The sequence below is a fragment of the Odocoileus virginianus genome, chromosome 19, assembly GCF_023699985.2.
Source record: "Odocoileus virginianus isolate 20LAN1187 ecotype Illinois chromosome 19, Ovbor_1.2, whole genome shotgun sequence".
In the NCBI taxonomy this organism is placed as follows: domain Eukaryota; kingdom Metazoa; phylum Chordata; class Mammalia; order Artiodactyla; family Cervidae; genus Odocoileus; species Odocoileus virginianus.
The window spans coordinates 2,635,269-2,658,069 of record NC_069692.1 but is presented as its reverse complement, the minus strand read 5'-3'; the positions used below and the strand labels follow the sequence as shown (position 1 = coordinate 2,658,069).

The 22,801-nt window shown below is 34.8% G+C and overlaps 1 protein-coding gene across 7 annotated transcripts in view; it reads left to right on the top strand.

Moving 5' to 3' along the window:
* The window catches only part of SENP6 (SUMO specific peptidase 6), a 132,711-nt gene that overhangs the window by 76,411 nt on the left and 33,499 nt on the right, over window positions 1-22,801 (top strand). For all 7 annotated transcript variants that reach the window (XM_070480785.1, XM_020901292.2, XM_020901287.2 and 4 more), the window contains 6 exons: window positions 7,059-7,207; window positions 12,085-12,472; window positions 17,426-17,661; window positions 20,277-20,447; window positions 21,382-21,415; window positions 22,060-22,254. In XM_070480785.1, the coding sequence (XP_070336886.1) occupies window positions 7,059-7,207; window positions 12,085-12,472; window positions 17,426-17,661; window positions 20,277-20,447; window positions 21,382-21,415; window positions 22,060-22,254 (1,173 nt within the window). The remainder of the gene's footprint in view (window positions 1-7,058; window positions 7,208-12,084; window positions 12,473-17,425; window positions 17,662-20,276; window positions 20,448-21,381; window positions 21,416-22,059; window positions 22,255-22,801) is intronic.

Below are 22,801 nucleotides of genomic sequence, written 5' to 3'. Positions count from 1 at the left end.
TCTATGTCTTTTGATTGGTGCATTTAATCCATTTAAGGTAATTATTGATTAAGGTAATTATATATGTATGATCCAACAAAAGTAGCACTAGTCGTAAAAACCCACCTGCCAATGCAGGAGATGGAAGAGTCATGGGTTTGATCCCTGGGTCAGGAACGTCCCCTGGAGAAGAGAATGGCACCGTACTCCAGTATTCTTGCCTGGAGAATCCCACGGACAGAGGAACCTGGTGGGCTACAGCCCATGGGGTCACAAAGAGTCTCCAACTCTGCCAACCCATGCCTCCACAGGAGACCCTTCAGCACTACAGGGGAGTTTTGGTTCAGTCTTCTGTGGGGTCACTGCTCTTTTGTTCTGGATCTTGGTGTGGGCAAGGTTTTGTTTGTGCCCTCCAAGACTGTTTACACCAGTCCTATGGAATCCTATAGTCAAATCCCACTGGCCTTCAAGGTCATATTCCCTGGGGATTCCCAGTCCCTTTTCAGATCCCTAGGCTTCGAAGCCTGACGTGGAGTTGAGAACCCTCACGTTAGTGGGAGAACTTGTTTGGTTTTACTGTTCTGTAGTTTGTACATCACCCACTGGCAGGTATGGGCTTTGATTGTATCATGATGCACCCCTCCTCCTGTCTCGCTGCAGCTTCTTCTTGGTCTTTGGATGTAGGGTGTCTTTTTTTTGGTGGGTTCCAGTGTTCTCCTGTCAGTGGTTGTTCGACAGCTAGTTGTTCTTTTGGTGTCCTTGCAATAGGAGTACGTCCTACTCCATTGTCTTTAACCAGAAGCCTGCGTGTGTCTTTTTGAACCAGAGTTTTGTCTGGATTGCTAGATCATATAGTATTTCTAGTTTTAGTTTCTTGAGGAACTCCATACTGTTCTCCATAGTGGCTGCACCAATAAATATTCCTGCTAACAGTGTAGGAGGGTTTTCCTTTCTCCACACCCTCTCAAACATTTATTGTTGGTGGACCTTTTAATGATGGCCATTCTGACTGGTAGAGGGTGATAACCTCATTTAGTTTTTTTTTAATTGTAAAGAATATTATTTAAAAATTTTTAATTTTAGGTAACTTGCTTTGCAATATTTTACTGGTTTCTGCCATACAACAACACGAATCAGCCATAATTATACATATATCCCTTCCCTCTTGAGTCTGCCTCCCCTTTTCCCTTCCCACCTCTCTAATCATCGCAGAGCTCCAGATGGGCTCCCTGTGTTATATAGCAACTTCCCGCCAGGCATCTATTTTACACATGATGGTAAATGTATGTCAGAGCTCCTTTTTCCATTCGTCCCACTGTCTCCTTCCCCCACTGTGTCCTCAGGTCCATCCTCTTCATCTGCATCTCCATTCCTTCCCTGCAAATAGGTTCATCAATAGCGTTTTTCTAGATTCCATATATCTGTATTAAAATACATTTGTTTTTCTCTTTCTGACTTATTACACTCTGTGTAACAGGCTCTAGGTTCATCCACCTCACTGGAACTGACACTTTTGTTCTTTTTTCAAGGCTGAGTAATGTTCTGTTGTATATATGTACCACATCTTCTTTATCCATTCATGTGTAGATGGACATCTAGGTTGCTTCCATGTCCTGGCGATTGTAAACAGTGTTGCAGTGAACGTTGGGGTGCATATGTCTTTTAGAATTGCAGCTTTCTCAGGGTGTATGCCCAGTGGTGCGATTGCTGGGTCATATGGTAGGTTGCCTCCCTGGTGGCTCAGATGGTGAAGCGTCTGCCTAAAATGCGGGAGACCTGGGTTCGATCCCTGGATCAGGAAGATCCCCTGGAGAAGGAAATGGCAGCCTGCTCCAGTATTCTTGCCTGGAAAATCCCATGGACTGAGGAGCCTGGTAGGCTACAGTCCCTGGGGTCATAAAGAGTCAGACATGACTGAGCGACTTCACTTTCACATGGTAGGTTTATTCCTAGCTTGTTTGTTTTTTTTTAAGCAATCTTCATGCTGTTCTTCATAATGGCTATATCCATTTACATTCCCACCAATAGTGTAGAAGGGTTTCCTTTTCTCCATATCCTCTCCAGCATTTATTGCAGATTTTTTGACAGTGGTCATTCTGACTGGTGTGAGGTGATACCTCATTGTAGCTTTTGATTTGCACTTCTCTAATAATCTCTAGTAATTAGTGATGTTGAGCATCTTTTCATGCACCTGTTGGCCATTTGTATGTCTTCTTTGGAGAAATGTCTGTTTTTGTCTTCTGCCTATTTTTTGATTAGGTTGTTTGTTTTTTTATGAGCTATTTGTATATTTTGGAAATTAAGCCCTTGTTGGTCACATCATTTGCAAATAATTTCTCCCAGTTCATAGATTGTCTTGTTTGGCTGATGGTTTCTTTAGCTGTGCAAAAGCTTATTAGTTGGATTAGGTCTCATTGGTTTATTTTTTATGTTTATTTTTTGCTTTTATTTCTGTTGCTTTGGAAGAATGATCTAAGAAAACATTGGTATGATTTATGTCAGAGAATCTTCTGCTTATGTTTTGTTTAGTTTTATGGTGCCCTATCTTAATCTTAGTGTTTGTTTTGTGTGGTCTTGGATTAATACTCTGTTCACCTTCTCATCCCTAAAAGGTGGGGGGGTAGGGGGATAGGTTTTATCTTAAGTACCTCCCTGGAATACTTTGAGGGTTTGGAGGCTGTGTCATAGTTTAGCAAAAATAACTTTCATAGTCAGTTAGCTGCTAAAACTTTCATGAGCCTCTTGTTAGGCATTTGCTGTTTTTTTTTTATAGTCATCAAGTTTTAAGTGTTGAGCCATTTTATATTTCTGGCTATATTTGAAACTAGTTAATTTTCACATGAATTGTCATAATCTTCTTAGTTGTTTTTACCTTTCCATAGATAAAGCTTCACCTTAAAACTTCTAAGTACATCATTCTTTGTGTTTCTCTTTCTTTTGGTACCCTATAATCTTGATTTAGGGAGGAGTCAGATTTTAAAATTGTTTTCCTCTATTTTCTTTTTTTGGGTGCCAAAATCTGTTTTCTTAACAATTAATGAAAATCTTTGAAATCATTTTGTGATAACAGTGATACAGAAGAGTTTCCATATTACAGATACAATCCAGCTGAAAAGGGATACTTTATGGGAAATAGATGGGGAAACAGTGGCTGACTTTATATTTTTGGGCTCCAAAATCACTGCAGTTGGTGATTGCAGCCATGAAATTTAAAGACACTTACTCCTTGGAAGAAAAGTTATGACCAACCTAGACAGCATATTTAAAAGCAGAGACATTACTTTGCCAACAAAGGTCCATCTCGTCAAGGCTATGGTTTTTCCAGTGGTCATGTATGGATGTGAGAGTTGGACGGTGAAGAAAGCTGAGCACTGAAGAATTGATGCTTTTGAACTGTGGTGTTGGAGAAGACTCTTGAGAGTCGCTTGGACTGCAAGGAGATCCAACCAGTCCATCCTAAAGGATATCAGTCCTGGGTGTTCATTGGAAGGACTGCTGCTGAAGCTGAAACTCCAATACTTTGGTCACCTCATGTGAAGAGTTGACTCATTGGAAAAGACCCTAATGCTGGAAGGGATTGGGGGCAGGAAGAGAGGGGGACGACAGAGGATGAGATGGTTGGATGTCATCACCGACTCGATGGGCATGGGTTTGGGTAGGCTCCGGGAGTTGGTGATGGTCAGGGAGGCCTGGCGTGCTGCAATTCATGGGGTCGAAAGAGTCGGACATGACTGAGTGACTGAACTGAAGTGAATATAGATATAAGCTATTGTAAAATAAGCTTTGGAGGAACATATGAACATTAGGTGTTCAATGTGAATGAACTTCTTACATTTCCAGGCAAGGAAATTGTTGATTGCTAGCACATTATTTAATTGGTCCCATGAAATGATTGCAGGATTGGGCTTGTTAGGCCATAAATGAAGATTAAGTACAACGTTGAAGGCAATATTTTAAATGCCATCTTAGGGTGTAAATCTTTAAGTTGGGAAAGCATTTCTTTTTTATCTTATTTGCCAGAATTAGTTTCTCCAGAATTAATTTTCTCAAGAGTAATTAGTGAGCCAATTCATAGTACTGAATTATTTAACGTTAGCTCTTTGGGTACTTTGTATATTGGTTCTAAGGTTTTTCTTTTGGTATGTGTGCTTGTGTTTAGTTATCTGTTTTATATATAGTAGTGTATATTTGTCAAGAAGAAGGAACCCTTCTACCTTATTGGTGGGAATGCAAATGGTACGGCCACTGTGGAGAACAGTATGGAGCTTCCCTAAAAATCCAAAAACGGAGCTCCCATAAGATCTATCTATCTCACTCCTGAGCGTATACCCAGAAAAAACCACAATTCGAAAAGATACTTGCACCCCAGTGTTCATTGCAGCACTACCAGCAATAGCCCGAGGATTATAATAGGCAGAGCAGCAATAGCTAGAGCATTGTAATAGCAGTCGCCAGGAAGCAACCTACATGCCCATTGATAGAGGAATGGATAAAGAAGATGTAGTACATATATCCACTGTTTTTCTCTATCATCAATAAAAAATTTTTCTGTTTCTTTCAGGGCTTGGGCCACTTGTTTCTCCTTTGTTAATTATGTGGTAGAGAAAAATGTGACTTAGGAATGATGACATAGCTGAAGTGAACAGAAGAGTGTGATGATATGATCTGGATTGAAATGATAATAGTTTTTAAAATGTCATTCTCTAAGTAGGGTCTGGCAGGAAAACGATATAGACATATTTGAGCAAAACGATTTGCAAAGATTTTGTAGGGATTACAAATATTCCTAAAATATGTTTAAAGGGAAAAAGCTTTTTTGTGTACATACAAAAATTTAATTAGTAAGACCAAAAAAAGTTGGAGGAGAAAAAAAATCCCATGTTTTAAGACAGCTGTCTCTGTAAATTAAATTATACCATTAATCGGTTGTGTATTCCAGAAAACTGTATATTTTCTGAATTCCATATCTTGTCTGCCTTCTTTTTTTTTTACTTAGTGCCACATTCAAGTCCTTCAATACTCATTTGTATGGAAACTTCTTTTTAGATCTAATCCAATCCATTTAACACCATACCAATGTTAGCCTTCATAGGAATGTAACTAATAAACACCTGCATGCTCTGGCTGGAGCAGCTGCTTCGTAACCTCAGGTGTTTTTGGGAACAGCTTTTCCTTCTTCTCCCTGGCTGAGTCCTGATATATCTAGATCTGTTACTAAAACTTATGTCATGTGATGTTTTATAATGTGATTCATTAATCCAGTAAACATATTTTGAGCCCTTGCATTGTGCAGTTTCTAAATACTGAGAAAACATGTGAGCAAAACATTATTTCTGCTTTTTCAGAGCTGACAGTATGATGGAGGAATCAGATCAGTGTAAATAATTAGCAGAGAATAAAATGAGTACTAATAGAAGTGTGGATAAAGTGCTGTGGAAGCTCTGAGGATATGCTTCATCGTGCATAGTGTGGGCCAGAGGTAGCTTTTTAATGAAGAATAGTTTGACTTTACTAGATAAATAGGGAGGACTTTGCTTGTAAAGAGAATAACATATATATGAAGGTGAGAAAGAAAATACCCTGGAGAAATGCACTTCTTTGAGGTGTAGTGTTTTGTTTGTTTTTTTTTTTTAATTAAGACTGGAATATACAAACTTCATCTTGCCAAGATATGGGGTTTAGACTTTTTTCCTAAGCTACTGAAATTATTGAAAGATTTTCAGCATTAGGGAGAAGGAAATGCCAACCCACTCCAGTATCCTTGCCTGGAAAATCCCATGGACAGAGAAGCCTGGCAGGCTACAGTCTCTGGGGTCACAAAGAGTCGGACATGACTGTGTGACTAACATTTTAAACATTAGAATGATTAGATCATTTGAAAGATCACTTTGGCAGTCTTGGAGAGTGATTTGAAGCAAACAAAATTGGAATGAGGGAGATCAACTTAGGCAGGAGTTAAGCATCTGAAATACATTGGCAGTGGAGTTGGAGAGAAAGGAATGAGTTTAAGACCCTTGACTGTAGTAGAGTTCCCTTGATTGTGAGGAAGGACTCACTGGGGCAAGTCAGCGATTACTTAGATTTCTAGCTTCGGTGTCCAGGAAAATAAAGGTATTCTGACTAAGCAAATGCTGAGGAGGTGGAACTCTGCGATTGCACCAATCAACAATAATTGCATGGGTTTCTTAAGACAGTTTTGTATACCAAATTCAGAAATATTAGATACTTTTATGTGTAGAAAGTCTCCATATTTTTTTTAAAAAAGAGGATGTTAAAGATAGGAAAATGGAAATATTTAACATACTTGGGATTATGCAGGTAGAACATTTTTGTTTTAGATTTATTAACTTTTAATGCCTTTTTATTTTATTTTTAGTTGGAGGATAATTGCTTTACAATGTTGTATTGGTTTCTGCCATACAACAACGTGAATTAATCATCAGCGTAGGTTCATTAACTTTTGATTTAGATATATGTTCAGTTTTCTTTGCTGATGAAGTCAAATTGTAGTGAATTTTAAATTATTCTGTTTGGAATTTGTGAAATCATTTAAAAACTCTAATTATGAATTAATTAGAAATGAAAATGATTGACTTTACAATGAAAAATAATGCAAATTTTCTTTTGCGTGTCTTGAATTTAAAAAGCCATTAAATTGAGAATTACTTTCCTTTATCGAAACAGTTGTACCCCACATTTGAATTCATGTTTTTCTCATTACTGATCTGAGAACAGTAACGTAGGAAAAAGAAACGTGTATGCGCGTGATTCAGTGCAGAAGGTGTTCTGTTGCCTTAGTAGCACAGAACAAGCTGAAGAGAATATTGGTATACTTGGTGAAAATGGTCCACAGTAGAGTGGGTGGAAAGAGATCCTGGTGAAAGACAGACAAGAGCAACCAGGAGATGGCTACTGGCTCTGGCCTAAAGTTTTATTTTTCTCTATTGTACATATTGAAACATTAGTTTCTTTTAGCTAAAACATAATTTGATAATATGAGTTAGTATTTTTTTCATAGCAAAAAATGAGAAATTTATTAAGTTTAATTTTAGTACTTTCCCCCCATTTTTTTTTTTTAGATCGTATAATGAAAAAAACAGAAGAGTCTGAATCACACCTGGAGTCTGAAATTAAAAGGAAAGTTGCACAGAAACGTCACAGTAGTACATATCAGTCTACCCCACCTTCTCCGTCTCCTGCTTCCAAAAAATGTTTAACTGATTTAGAGGTGGGTAGAGAAATTATTCTTTGTTGCTAATCAGTTGTTATTTTTATTAATATTATTCTTAGTACTTATTAAATTCTGGTGATCTTTTCAAATAGGACTGGAAGAGAACTAGAAAAGGTTACTTTGGCAAACTTTTCTGCCTTCATTAGATCATTTTTCAATTGTCAGAAGTCCAGAATATGTATCTTTCTGAAAAGGTGTATGAATACTTCCCTATACATACTTCACATAATTGCTCTCAGTCAGAGTTTTAAAAAAAAAATTCTCATGTAAAGCCAGAGTACAACTGTCAAAAATGTTTATTTAACATGGATCCAGAATTATCATCTAATGCACAAACTCCATTCACATTTTCTCTAAGCGTGTCCTTTATGGAAACAGGATACAGTTCAGGATCATGTTACATTGAGTTGTGGCGATCTTCAGTCTTCTTTAATCTGGAATAACTCCTTGATGTTCTTTTGTCATTCATAACCTTGATATTTGTAAGAAACATAGGCCACTTATTTTGTACCTCAAGTTGAATTTGTCTGCATGTTCATCATGATTTATACATTTTTCAAGATTCCTCAGAGGTGATGCTATGATCTTATTGCATCATATCCAGAGGTATATAATGTTGATTTTGACATTATTGCTGATACTCACTTTTATCTTGTTTAAGATGTACTCTTCTAGATTTTTCCAGGTATTTTAGTAGGTGTTTTTAGTAGGTATTGCTGTGTACTCAGTCACTCATTTCATGTCTGACTCTGTGACTCTATGGACTGTAGCCCACCAGGCTTCTCAGTCCATGGAATTTTCCAGGCAAAAATACTGGAGTAAGTTGCCATTTCCTACTCGAGGGAGTCTTCCCGACCCAGGGATCTAACTTGCGTCTCCTGCGTTGACAAGCGGATTCTTTACCACTGAGACACCTGGGAGGTCCCTAGTATTTCTATACTTACTTGTTAATAAGAGTTTTTTCTTATCCCACATTTACTTACATATTTTCTATTTTTATTAGCATGGAGACATAGATTCTTGTTTTTCTCAGAAAGGTTATTCTCCACAACTGTCATTATTTATTGTGATGTTCAAATTGCTCTAGATTTGGCCCATGGAGAGTTCTTCAAGTTGGCTGCTGTTTTCTTTTTGATGTATCCCCATCATTATTTGAGTACCTGCTTTCTGGTTTAACCAGGTGGTCTAGATTTCTTTGTATTTCTCTGTATCAGCTCTGTAATCATGCATTTCTCCAAGGAGCCATTGTTTGTATAAGTGGAAGGAAAATATTTGGGCAGTAGTTGTGCTCGTTGCTATTAGGTGTCAAATTTGTAGGCCTACTCAGCAGACTGAACTAGGAATATTTGTGTATTTATACACAAATAATGTATGTGTTTGTGTTAATGTTTAGTATGTATTAAAATTCATGAGTTTGCATTGATAACCCCAATTCTAGTCCAGCACCACAGTGTTTATTTTAGCCTTTTGTGCTTTGCATGTTTTTGTAACTCCCTTCTCTGACTAAGAAACCTGTCTTCCATTATCTCCAGTGTATTTACTTATTTGCTCAGTTGATTTTTCTGTGACCAGTCTTCTGGCACGCAAGCCTAAGGTTGGCTTGGGCTATACTGTCATCACCCACACTGCTTGGCCCTTTGCTGAATCCCTGGAAAGGAGGAGAAAAGAATTTCTTCTTCCCACACACACACACCATCCTTCCTTCCCTAGGCATGCCAGCTAAAAGCCTAAGAAGGTTTTTTTTTAACATCATAAATATATTTTCTTTCTTTTTACTCTTCTGTGCCACTTATTCTTTTCTTAGTGGAGATAAAGAATAGATTATAGCCATCCTCTATGTAATTTTAAATTTTTGAACAAGATTAGTGGTTTTTCTTTCCATGTATAGTATGTGAAATTTCACATTACATATTGCTTGTAAGAAAACGAAGTCTTTGATATTTAATGAGATTATAACAGGTTCAGAATATTTACAAAATATGACATTGTCTCAGTGGTGTCTCATCAAAGACATGCTTATTCTTATTAAGTATACAGGTTATTATTAATGTGTATAGACTGGCAGATAATATGTGATAATGAGATTTGGATTTATTTTAAAGTGTTCCATTGACCAAAGAGGGTGGAAATGACACTTTAATTAATCTTTGTTTTCTGAAAGAATTTATATTTAACATAAAACTGTTAAGAAAATCTGCTACTTTGCTAAAAATAATTGAATAATATTGAGATTCTAGTTTTTAGATCACTAGGTTGATATAATTCTTAATCTCTAGTTTTTATCATGAAAAGTGTAATACCATGTTTGGTTAAGCTGATCTGCATTTTGTTCCTAATTGCTGCAAACAGTTCTAAGATATGTGTTTCTTAGCCTGTGGATGGCATATGATAATAGCTCATGATATAGTTCCTTCTATATTTTAATATTAAAATTTTTAATAGTAGGGAAGTGCTTTTTCTGTTTCAGTATCAATTTTACAAATGCAAATATGTGAAAGTATTATTTTTCCATAGGGTTCTTTTTATTGAAATATATCCTTTATTATAGACACTAAAGTATTGGAGCCAGTCTGAACCCAGCTTGATGATATCCTTGATTCTTCTTAATAAAAGACAGAATTAGCTTACATAGCGCTGGCTCCCGCTGTGACAGATGAGGGTCTAGTTTTCACATAAATAGATGTGTTTAAAACCTAGCTAGTGGTAACGATAATCCTATATGAAAAACAGAAAAAGAGACACAGATGTACAGAACAGACTTTTAGACTCTGGGAGAAGGCGAGGGTGGGATGTTCAAAGAGAACAGCATTGAAACAAGTATACTATCAAGGGTGAAACAGATCACCAGCCCAGGTTGGATGCATGAGACAGGTGCTCAGGGCTGGTGCACTGGGAAGACCCAGAGGGATGGGATGGGGAGGGAGGTGGGAGGAGGGATCAGGATGGGGAATACATGTAAATCCATGGCTGATTCATGTCAATGTATGGCAAAAACCGCTACAATATTGTAAAGTAATTAGCCTCCAACTAATAAAAATAAATGGAAAAAAGAAAAAAAAAACCTAGCTAGATGTGGAGATCTATCTATGCTTATCATGAAAATGAGGGGGTTTAGATTTTTTTTTTTAAGGGGTTTAGCTATTTCATCACAGGGTAGTATGTAGGTAGGGACTGCTCCTTTGTACCTAACCAGTTGTTCACATAACTTACCTATGCATTCAAAATAGCATGATTGAATTATTTATGCCCTGGCAGAGGGGGAAAAAAAAAGTACAGTCTCCATATGCCAAGCTGATATCCTACCTATTAAGTTTAACTTTGCCCTGGTTGGTTTTCATTGCTGTGTGTTATCTGGGTAACAGATGCCATTCCTTTTTGTTATCTGGGCTAGACCCTCAAATAGGTAACATGGTATAATGGAACAGCTTTGTCATGGTCAGTTGGACAAAGTTAGCGATTTCTCTGTCAGTTTTTTCATCTTTACAGCAAACAGGTAAGTCTAGAGTAGTAGTCTTTATAGGCCGTTTTTGCTTGTGTACATATTTTTGAGTCATAAATTTACATAAAATAAAAATGCATAGAACTTAAGCATTCAGTTTGGTGAATTTTGAAGTGTAATTCTACACATTTAGTCATATATAATTACCACCTTACCTGTTGGTCCTGCAACTACTTGATGTCCTCTGTCACCTAAAAGAATTTTAAACGATATATTATTCTCTTATGTATTCTTAAGTTGACACTGAGCATTTTTCATCCTGAATTTAAAAGGTCACACAGGATGTAATAGTTGACATAATGAAAGGAGTAACTTTTTAAAATAGAATAGTTAAATCAGTTTCCTCATATATGGATCTGGGCACATCCAAATTAATAATATACACTTGTTAATAGTCTATAATTGATTAAAGCCATATATTTTATACAAAGTTTGATGAGTAGTTATTTGATGTAAAAGCAAAATTGTTGGAAGTGCCTCTTTCAATTAGAGACAGACTATTTTTCTTAATTATTTTATATGTCCCTGGAGTATTATGTTACATATTGAAACTGGATTCAGCATCTGTTCGTGTTTTCCTTCTTATAGATGTAAGTGCTGAAGAACCTTGTTCACATAAATAGGTACATGAGTATGGAAAGAGTTTTATTACAGTAATATCACCAAATACCTTGAACTCCTTCTACATTATAGGCTTCAAAATCATATGATACTCTACTATCAAAAAATCTTTTTTTAATGGTATCATAATTGTAAGAGGCCTAGATTGGGCCTTCCTTGAATTATTTTTGTAGCACTGATAATTTAGAAATAAATTATCTTGTAAAAGATTGTCTTAACTAGAACTTAGAATCAATTCATTTTTCCAACATGTAACATTATCTTTCAGTTTGGTTTGGTGATTTTTATACCCTAGGGGCATGCACCATTTTAATATTTCAAATGGAAGATGGGTTTAGGATTCTTTTTTTTTTCTTTTTTTTTAAGTATGAGAAGAACAGTTGTGGCAGGTGGTACTTTGACATAGCATAATCAGAGCAGTTTTTGGAAGGGTTATATGTGTGAATTGAAGATCTAAATATTGATTACCTTAAGATTATTTATGCCCTGTATGCCTTAGAAAATCTTTATGTATCCCTTGAGGAATATACATAGTCTGATTGAAGGCTGCTGGACTAGATGGTTTTGAAAATTTCTTCCAGCATTGTGATGCTAAATCCCAAGTAACATTCAAGATTTTGTGGTAGCCCTAGCGATGGTGATGAGAAATAGGAGATTAATTTTGAGATTATTGTTGTTTTTTTCCCATGATGTTGAAATAAAATGCCAAAGTCTTTTTTTTTTTTTTCCTTCTTTCTTTCTTTTGGATTTTAAGGTTTCTAAACAGTGTGGATATTGTCCAAAATGCGGGAAAGAAAAAGAAAATCAGACCAAATGCCAAAGTTGTGGTGTTCCTTTTCCTAAGGATTTGCAAAGAAATTGCAGACAAGCTGTAACTTTGAATGACTCTGCTGGATTATCATTAAGAACATCAATTCATCAGAATTCTGGAGGACAGAAGTCACAAAACACAATATTACCAGCCAAGAAGTTTTATGGCAACAGTGTGGGAAAGATTCCAATTGATATTATTGTGAATTGTGATGAGAGTGGACAGAATTGTTTACATACTAATGGGAAAGTCATTTTATCTAGGGCAAAAGTAGCCAAAATCACAAACCTGAAAGAAAGGAAAACAAGCCTGTCAGACCTAAATGATCCAAGTAAGTATTTTACTCTCTTTAGTATTGCTTATATCAGTCTAATATTTTTCAAATATATTTTTAATGTGATTATAAACATATTTCTGAAGTGTAGTTTTAAAAGGTTTTTTGTATCAGTTATATGACATGCTTTTTGGGTAGATTATTAAAACTGCCCATGTAATTGAAAAATAATAACTGACTTTGTCCTTATCCTATCCATTTTAAGTAGTTAAAAAAAGAGCATAGATCTTGACCCTAGTCTTAGGTCAGTTGCCAGTTAGGACTGACTTTCTAACTTTGACCCAGTTGCTTAATCTCTCTGAACTCTTAAGTGGATATATTTCCTGCCTGACAGTGTTCTTGAGGGAGTAAATTTAAAAATAACATGAAGTGCCTAGCATAGCTCAGTAAAGCATTTGACAAGAGAAAGGACTGTGAAAATTCATTCCCTTACTGCTGTTGTTCCTCCTCGAAATCCTTTTCCTCTCTTTAGTCACATGTACACATGTATGTGTATATGAAATGCAGTCCTTTTTTTAATAAATAGCATAAGATTGGAAACAGTCATAGACTGATGGAATAAACTTTAGGTGGCTGTAAAGGGGGGGAAACTTACTTAATACTGTATAGACTGATTTTTAAGTTATTTAATCAAATGAATAAAGCAAGGTGCAGATCAGAGTTTATAGTATGCTACTCTTTATTTGTGATGGGTAGGAGAATTTATATATCTTGTTGGTGGCTTGAACGCACAGAATTATCTCAAATTAATTTAAATTAAAATAATATTGTGGCTGTACATCCTTAATGTTTAAACAAAACTCCAGAGAAATCCTAACTGGATTCAGTAATTTTATTAATAATAATATTGCTGTTTTTAAGTACATATTGATAAAACAAGCCAGCAATTATATTACTGTCTCCAAAAACCTTGGAGAAAAGGAATACAAAAGCAAAACCAAAGGAGTAAAAATAACTCACTTTGTATTTGAATTGGAGATAATACTGGAACTTATTATATATCAGTATTTTCTATTGAATAGAAAGTATTTCTTAGCTTTACCCATAAAATAAGCCTGGAAACAGTAAGCAAACCTTGTATAAAAACAACTTTAGTTCCCGTATCCCGTATCTGTGTTTCTGAATACCATTTTCCACTAAAAATAATCAGAGCTCTTCAGAGAAATGGCTGACTCTGGAACTGGATCACAAATGTATAAGATAAATCTCAATCATTGAGTTGTATCAGGAAGCGTGGAAACAGTCACAAACAACTATGGTCATGTCAGAAGCACACAGCTAAAATGAAAAGGCTCCTTTCAGTGACCAAGACTGAATCTGCTTGGGCCACAAAAAGAACTATGACTACTATGTATTGAAATATGTTAAATATATCACAGTTACATAATGATAACCGCCTACTCTCTCACAGAGAGAAAAGCTCCACCTTATAAAAGGGATAAAATCAAGAAGTTTTTCAACCTCAAAAATATATCAAGTCCTATTTTAATTCAATGTGAAAAACCTTAACCTATACCAGTATATTAGGTTATTTTCCAAAAGAGCTTGATTTGTAAAGGAATTTCTGTATGATAGCTGTCAAGCCAACACTGTGTTATGATGTTATGAGAATGTCTATATTGAATATGAATATTTTATTATACATTTTAGTGTTATACCAAAGCAGTATTAAATATGTTAATATCATTTGACTCTTTCCTAATGGTGAGGTTGTTATGTAAAATTTTAACGTAAGATATCAATAGAACTCTATCACTTATTAGGCAATTAGTGGATATTATTCTGAACCAGACTTCCATCTTGGAATGATGGCATGACTCAGCATGCTGAGATTTCCAGGATGAGGGGAACTGGAAGTTAGTAAGACTGAGTTGGTAAGTAAAAAAAACAAAGTGAATCTATGTGGTTTTGAGGTACCTTAAGCAGTTTGCTATCTATAGCTTAACCTAGAATCATATCAACTATGAATTAAAACCATAAAGCATAAATTTGTTTCCCTCCCCTCCAGAAGAATTAAAAACCATGTTTCTCAGTAACGTATATGGAAAAAATGTTTTCTGTTTTAAGATATGTATTACATGTTTGTTGGTCCTGCTTTGTGATAAAAGTTTATGTACTAACCAGTTTAGTTTGGTTTTTACAATCCTGTGAAGTAGTTACTAATGCAACCCTATTCTGTAAATGAGGCAATCTGTGCTTAAGGCTTCTCATTGTTATGTACTTATGGGCTGTTGGAGATTAGATTTTTTTTTAAATGATTTTTCTGGTTTCAAAGTCTCTTTTGTTTATATACTTTATCATCCTTAAATTTGTGTTCCTATTAAAATGATTTATTATTACGAAGCTTTTGCCCTGTCCTTGGTGGTCAAATAACAAATAAAATGTACAGTGTCTCAAGTAGTGATAAATTCTGTGTAGAAAAGTGAAGCAGTTCTGGGAAGTAGAGAGTGACAAGTGTCACAATGAAGAAGCTTGCAGTTTTAGATAGGTAGGTGGAAAAGTTATTTGATAAAGAAATTTTGAACACTGCCTGGAATGAGGTGAGAAAGAAGATAGCCTGATTTCTATGGGAACAAGTTTGGAATGTAAATGCAAAGACCTATATTAGTCTGCTTAGGTTGCCATAACAGAATACCACAGACTGAGTGGGCTTAAATTTATTCTCTTGCAGTTCTGGATGCTGGAAGTCCAAGATTAAGTTGCCATCAGGATTAAGTTGCCATCTGGTGGAGGCCTCTCTTGCAGGCTTGCAGACAGCCACCTTCTTGCTCTGTCTTTACATGCCCTTCCTTTTTCCTTCACAGAGAAGGAGAGAGGTCTCTGGCGTCTCTTTTTCCTATGACACCAGTCCTATCAGATGAAGGCTTCACCTTTAAGACCATGCAACCTTTATTATCTCTATAGGCCCTGTTTCCACAAAAAGCCACGTTGGGGATTAGGGCTTCAGTATATGGATTTTAAAGGGACAGAATTTAGTTCATAGCAGACTCTGATGCGGAATCTTAGGTATATACTTACGTAGAATATATTCCATGTTTTGTAGAGAATTAAAGCAGTTATAAGAACAGCTCTTTAACTATTATCATCTTTACATAATCTCTCCCTGTTTGCTTTTACAGTGACATTGAGCACAACCCTCATTTACTTTAATAAAACAAGAGCTATGTAGTGTAGTTCTATCTGTTGCAGCATTGGGGCTTTAAAATAAGTTTTTGGTAGCGCAGATACAGAAGTTTTAATGTTCCTGAAGCACAAAAAAATGACTGTAGATTGAACCTAGGCTTACTGTTGAATATGTGCTTCTGTGTGCTTCTTCATAAACAATATAAGCAGTTCATGAATTTTTTTAAAGCTTTTATACGTCAGGTATTATGTTAATAAATCTTTTGCACATTAAATCATTTGTTCCTAAGACTTTGTTGTCCCCTGTATCACAGAGGAGAAACTGAGGCAAATGACTAGTAAGTGGCAAGACCCTAACTTTCAAGTGTGTGTAAACTGACTAGGGTCTTGGGCTTTCTAATCTGGCTTGTTACATTTTCTGTTAATAAAATATCATTTCTGAAAAACAACTTTAGCATTTGTTTTGAGACTGGATAGCAAAATTAAAAAGATTAATGGTATGATGCTGGGGGTGATCCCTCTCTGGGACTTGTTGTATGACTCAAATAATAACTAAGCATTTATGTTTATGATATATGATGGGGAAAACAGATATGTTGCTACAAGTTTTTACATTCTTCAACACATGACTTTTTTTTACCACATAGTATTTTGGATGCTGGGAATATAGCAGTAAACAAGGCAATATTCTTGTTCTTTATACTTTATTTTAGTGGGGAGAGACAAATGAGTAAGTGTATATCCACAGCAAAAGACAACAGAAATTTAAATTAGTTGATGTGAATAAACAAAGTATCTGTGTGCTTACTTTAGATTGGGTAGTTAATCACAAAGTGGTATTTAAACTAATTATTTGATGACAAAAGTGTAAAAGTGTTAGGAGAATTACAGTCAGATAGAAACAAGCTGGTGTTGGTGAAACAGAAAGAGGAAAAAATGAAGCAGTATGGGAAAGTAGCCTGGGTCCAAATTACATACATCTGTGAACCAGAGTAATGAGTTAGGATTTTGACTCAAGTGCAGTATGCTGGCTCTGAAGAATCTGATATAGAGATGAGTTTGAAAAGATTCAATAGTAAGTACATGGTATAAGAGCAAATTACCTTCATGTAATGTCTTACCCATGATCATTTACTCAACAAGATTTACTGCATATTAGGCATTGGTCCAATAATTGTGACTCAGCTGGCAAAAAATTCACCTGCAATGCAGGAGACGTGGGTTCGGTCCCTGGGTTTGGAAGATCCCCTGGAGAAGGGAAAGGCCACCCACTCCAGTATTCTTGCCTAGAGAATTCCATGAACTGAATAGTCCGTGGGATCACAAAGAATCAGACACTACTGAGTGACTTTCACTTTCAGGCACTGGTTCAGGTTCTCCCAAAGACTAGTAGTGATATTAGTGATTTCTTGTGTGAGATAAAAATTATTTGATCACATGCAGTCTTACAGACTTTTAAAATGCATGCTATTTTATGAATAATTTGTTTGCAGATTCTCTTCATACTTAAGACTTTCTGGAACTCTGAAATAGACCTAATGATAAACATGCAGTTTTTGTTGTAACTTGTGTATGTTTCTGTGTGGGTGATTGTGATGAATTGTACAACTAATTTTACATTTATATGTTATTTTAAAAATGCCAGTTCTAATTGCTCTACAAATTAAAATTTTCACCAGATAGAATGGATTGTATCTTCATTTTTATTAATCTCAGATCAGGAGGAGATCTAAAGCAGATTTTGTATATTTCCAACTTTTGTCATGTACTTAACATTTTTAACTGACAAGAATGAAATACCTGAAGTACTTAACACTTTCTTTATAGTCATTTTGTCCAGTGATGATGATGATGATGATGACAATGACAGGACTAACAGAAGAGAAAGCGTCTCTCCTCAACCTGCTGATTCAGCGTGTTCTTCCCCAGCACCATCCACTGGAAAAGTAGAAGCAGCACTAAATGAAAACACTTGTAGAATAGAGCATGAACTAAGAAGCATTCCAGCAGATTCAGAATTAAATACAGTTACATTGCCAAGAAAAGCAAGAATGAAAGACCAGGTACTTTTCACATTTATTAACATTTATTCAGATTTCTCCTTTGATATGTAAATATTTGGGGGAGGATAATTTGGTGGTGTCAATAGGAAAAAATGAATTATTCATTAAATAGAACTTAAAATAACACTGGGAAGATTGTTGAAAGAACATTAAAGCATACACAAAAATATATTTTAATTAAAGGCTTAAAGTGTAAAAAATCGAACAAAAAGAAACATCATCAACCTTTAGTAAGCAAAATATAAGTGTAAAACATATATTTGTATAATCTAGTAGGCAGTAAGAGGTCATTTTAACTTGGGTATGTTTTATAATAGCATAATATTGTTTTAGTATATTTTATGTTTTACTGTAAAATTTTTAAAATATTCAGATGACAAAAGAAATTATGTCAACAATAGGTCTAGAAAGGAATATTTGTAATACAGGTAAACTACGCTGATGTCTATAATAAACCAAGAAATTTTTAAAAGTTAGAAAGCAGAAGAAAATTTTAAAAAGATAGGAATAGACCAAAAGAAGAGAAATTCAGATAATAAATAAATAATAAATAAATAGATAAATTCTTTATAGGAAAAGTACATGTCAAAGAAAATGAAATATAACCATATACTTAACAAACTTTCACAATTGATGCAAAATCAGTTAACACATATACTGGCAAAAATCCAAGGTAAAGGGTACTTTCCTTATATGCTGATGAAAAAAAGGTAAGTTGTGGCCTTTGGAAAAAGAGTAAAAGCATCTACTAAAATATTTTAAATGTATACTGAATGACCAAGTAATTCATTCCCTAGACTCAAAGGAATCTTTAACCTCCAGTGCTTTGATTATACATATAAATATAATTATTAGCAAACAATCATTCTAATGACTGATATAGAAATTACATAGGGGCTTCGCTGGTGGCTCAGGGGTTAAAGTGTCTGCCTACAATGTGGGAAACCTGGGTTCGATCCCTGGGTTGGGAAGATCCCTTGGAGAAGGAAATGGCAACCTACTCCAGTATTCTTGCCTGGAGAATCCCATGGAGGGAGGAGCCTGGTAGGCTACAGTCCACGGGGTCGCAAAGAGTTGGACAGGACTGAGCAACTTCACTTTCACTTTCACAGAAATTACTGAAGAAACTATAGTATATATATGTACTGTGGACTATTACACAGCCATTGTCAATGAAAATTGGAGCTGTATCAATGGCTTAGGATTTTCTACATGGCACTGTTTTGTGAGAATACCAAGACGTAGAAATTATGTGCATATTTTCTTATTTTTGTATAAAGAACCTAAAAAATAAATTTGTTAAAAAAGTTGTATGTACATATGTCAGGAATATGGAAAGTTGTAGATTAAAATATGGAAACATACATATTTGATTGTTAAGATGGGATCAGTAAGAAATGGAAAACCAAAAGTAACTATAATAATAGAAAAAATATAGGTTGATATTTTTAGTGTAATTTTAGGAAATGCCTTTCCAAACATTTCAGCACAAGCAAAAGTAATAAATGAAGAGATGAATGTATTTGTTTCAATGGAAAGTACAATACAGTGAACCAAAGCACCAGCCACAGAATTTAATAGGTAATGCAAATGGGAAAAAATAGTGAAATATGTGACAGAGTTATAAGTTGGTCCTTTACATAGTTTTGATTTCTTAAAAATCCAGAAATAGAAGCAACTATAGAAAAATGAGTAAAGGGTATAAATAAGAGTTTTTATGTAAGGTACAAAAAAAGAAAAAATATTTTTAAGTGTTAGATTGCTGGAAATTACCTAACTTACTATTGGCTACATAACATCTCGTTTGAAGAAATAATTCTAAAGCTAAAAAAAGTTTTTAAACCTCTCTGATAGATATCTGTTCATAACCTGGGAAAATATTCATTTTAATGAAGATTCTGTTTTATTTTTTTGATGATAAGGATTTTAACATCTTTACTTTTAATTACATTTAATTTAAATATGTACTTACAAAGACACTTTTATGATTAATTTGCATTTGGGAATGACTGAAATCTTATTTTAACAGATAAAGTCATTTAATACTTTTTAATATATAAAGAGCATCATTTTATAGTGTAAATAACCATTTTCCTAAATTATCAGTTTTCTAAAGAGCTGCTAATTTAATCCAAATACAGCAACTACTACCACTCTTACTAGATAACTTTTATCCAGCATTTTACCATGCCTGAAGCACAGTGCTAAGCTGCTTATATGCATTAGCTAATTTGAGTAAATACTGTTACATTTTAGTTTAGGAAACCAAAATTTTTAGTTTAGAAGTTATTTTTAAGTTTTACAAGATCAGATCATTGAAAGGTAGTAAAACTGTGTTTTGAACCCAGGCTGTCTGATTCCTAAAGTACCATTTCTCACTGCTGGGCTGTTACTGGAGTTTCACCTAATAACTAGGTAAAGTAGCAAGATGAAACAGGAAGAGTTTAGTGTTACTGTTATAAAATTAATAAATACTCATCTAACACTGTTGAAATAAAATCAGTTTTATGTTTTGATAATTACATTTCTTCTGTTGGGTCTTCTTTGCTATGTCTACTTAGTTTGCAGTCTTGTTTTAATAACTTAACTAAGTGAAAATTTTTTTCCTTTTTCAGTTTGGTAATTCTATTATCACCACACCTCTAAAACGTCGCAAAGTGATTTCTCAAGAAACTTTAGTTGATCCTGTATCTTTAAGCTGCCAAAGCTCCTCGGATACCGTAGTTTTAAACTGTCGAAGTATACGAGTAGGAACACTCTTCCGACTATTAATAGAACCTGTAATTGTAAGTACACACTATGCTCTTTATTACCAATTATAAGATTCAGAATTTCGTGGCTAAGACTAATATATGTTAAAATTTATAAGTTAAAATATTTAATAGAATATTGCAATTATTTCAAGATTTAAAATTGCTTTAGGAATATATAGACACTTATAAATAGTTACTCACCATAAAAATTAGTGGGTAAAAGCTTTGTCATATGTATTCCAATAAAATTTTTTTTTAAATTTTAGCAATATTCAAAGCTGTGCATAATTATTATAGGGAAATGTTTATTCTCACTGAGTTGGAATTCACTCCAGTGTGTTACCGTTTTGTTCTCATGCCAGCTCAATGCATGAAAACAGTATTTTGAGGAAATTTATGAGAGAAGAATTCAAAAGCTCTGGGGTCTACAGAAAAATGCCTTGTGACATAGTGACTCCTAGAAATAGATTATTGGACTTTGGTGGCCGCCCAAGAGGCATTGTGCTTTTGAACTAGTTCAGTGTCCAGAGAACCCAAAGAACTTTCTTTAGTCCCTTTATCTTACCTATCATACCTGTCTCATTCTTATCTCCTAGCACCAGTCCAATTCAAATGTATATTTTCTATTTAAGATTGTAACATAATCTCCTTAATCTGCCTTCTAAGTCATTTTTTTTTTCTTTCTGATGTATCCCATGCATTGTTGGTATGTTAATCTTCCAATAGCACTGTACTTATTTTATAAACCTTCTTAACTCAGTGTCCTTAATTCTGTGTTTCCAACTATTTTTTAATGAATAGAGGTGGGTGTCATTCTTGGTATTGTAAAGGCCAGATGGACAAAGAAGTACATGGATCAGTTTTTCTGCCTTCTGTAGGCTAAGTCCCAAAAGCATGCCGTTTAGGGTCTCTGTAGCAAAATCTTCCCCCAAAATCTGTGATTGTTACTAATTTATCTTATTTTTAGTTTTGTTTAGATTTTATCAAGATACAGCTAGAAGGTAAGCTGTTTTGTGTCCTACTGCTCACTAAGCTTTGTTAACACTAAAACACTTTACTGAAATAAAAAATGTTATTTTTAGAATTCACTAAGATAATTAGTTATTACATGTATCATAACAAAGGGCATTATACCTTAAAGAGTGGAAATTTCATACTATAACATCCCAGAAGCTATGTTTAAGTTTTTAGGTATTCTTCATTAGAATTCTCTTTCCATCTGGAAAAAATGTATTTAGATACTTCTTTAAGATCAAAGATTTTTCTTCATTTTCCCACTAGAGTTACCATGTACAGAGTATAATAAATATGTGGGGGCTTCCCTTATGGCTCAGATAGTGAAGAATCTGCCTGCAATGCAGGAGACCTAGGTTCGATCCCTGAGTCAAGAAGATCCCTTGGAGAAGGGAATGGAATGGGTACCTACTCCACTATTCTTGCCTAAAAAATCCTTGGACATGTTAGTGTGGCAGGCTACAGTCCATGGCATTTCGGAGTGGGACACAACTGAGCAACTAACACTCTCACTTTCAGTTTTTCATAATAAATATGTACTTTAAAATTGTAATTCCTTACAGTTTCCTCCTTCATGATTTTGCCCTCTTAAGAATTGATCCCTTTTCCATTTCCATTTATTTTTCTCCAGAACCAGAAAATGATCCTGTAGGGATTACTTTAAATACCTCTGATCTAACAAAATGTGAATGGTGTAATGTCCGAAAATTACCAGTAGTGTTTCTTCAGACTACACCGGCAGTTTATCAGAAGCTGAGCATGCAACTGCAGATGAACATGGAGGATAAAGTTTGGAATGACTGTAAAGGAGTAAATAAGTTAACAAGTAAGTTATGTAGAGCAAATGTACAATACATTGGTTAGCAGACTGTGAGTTGATATTGATAGATACCTTGGATATGTTTGTACTACCTACAATCTTGATAATGACGTTATAAGGTGTTACTTCCCTCAGTTTATAGAAGAGGAAAAGTCCATAGAAAATGGAAGTTCTGAAGATTAAACCCAGGTTTTACCATTTGGAAAGTTTTCAAAATGGGTTGAAACCCCAAAATATATATAGTCTTTATTTAATCTGTATATAATCTGAGGAAAATGAGGCTTTTTGTTTTGTTTTAATGTACTGATAGAAGTTGTAACTATAAATCAGCCATCAAATTGCAATCTTTAAAACTTAGCCTAAATAGAAAGTTTGAAAGTTCATTAACAGGTCTTCATTTTCTACAATAAATCAGTGTGGTTCTCCAGTTTGTTTGTTTCCCTTTCCTGTAACATTTGTGGCATAGCATGACTAGTTGTAAAATACTTCTCAGTAATTGCTCCTTCAGCTTAATGATAAGTAAGTGATAAATAACTATGAAAGCTGCAAAAGT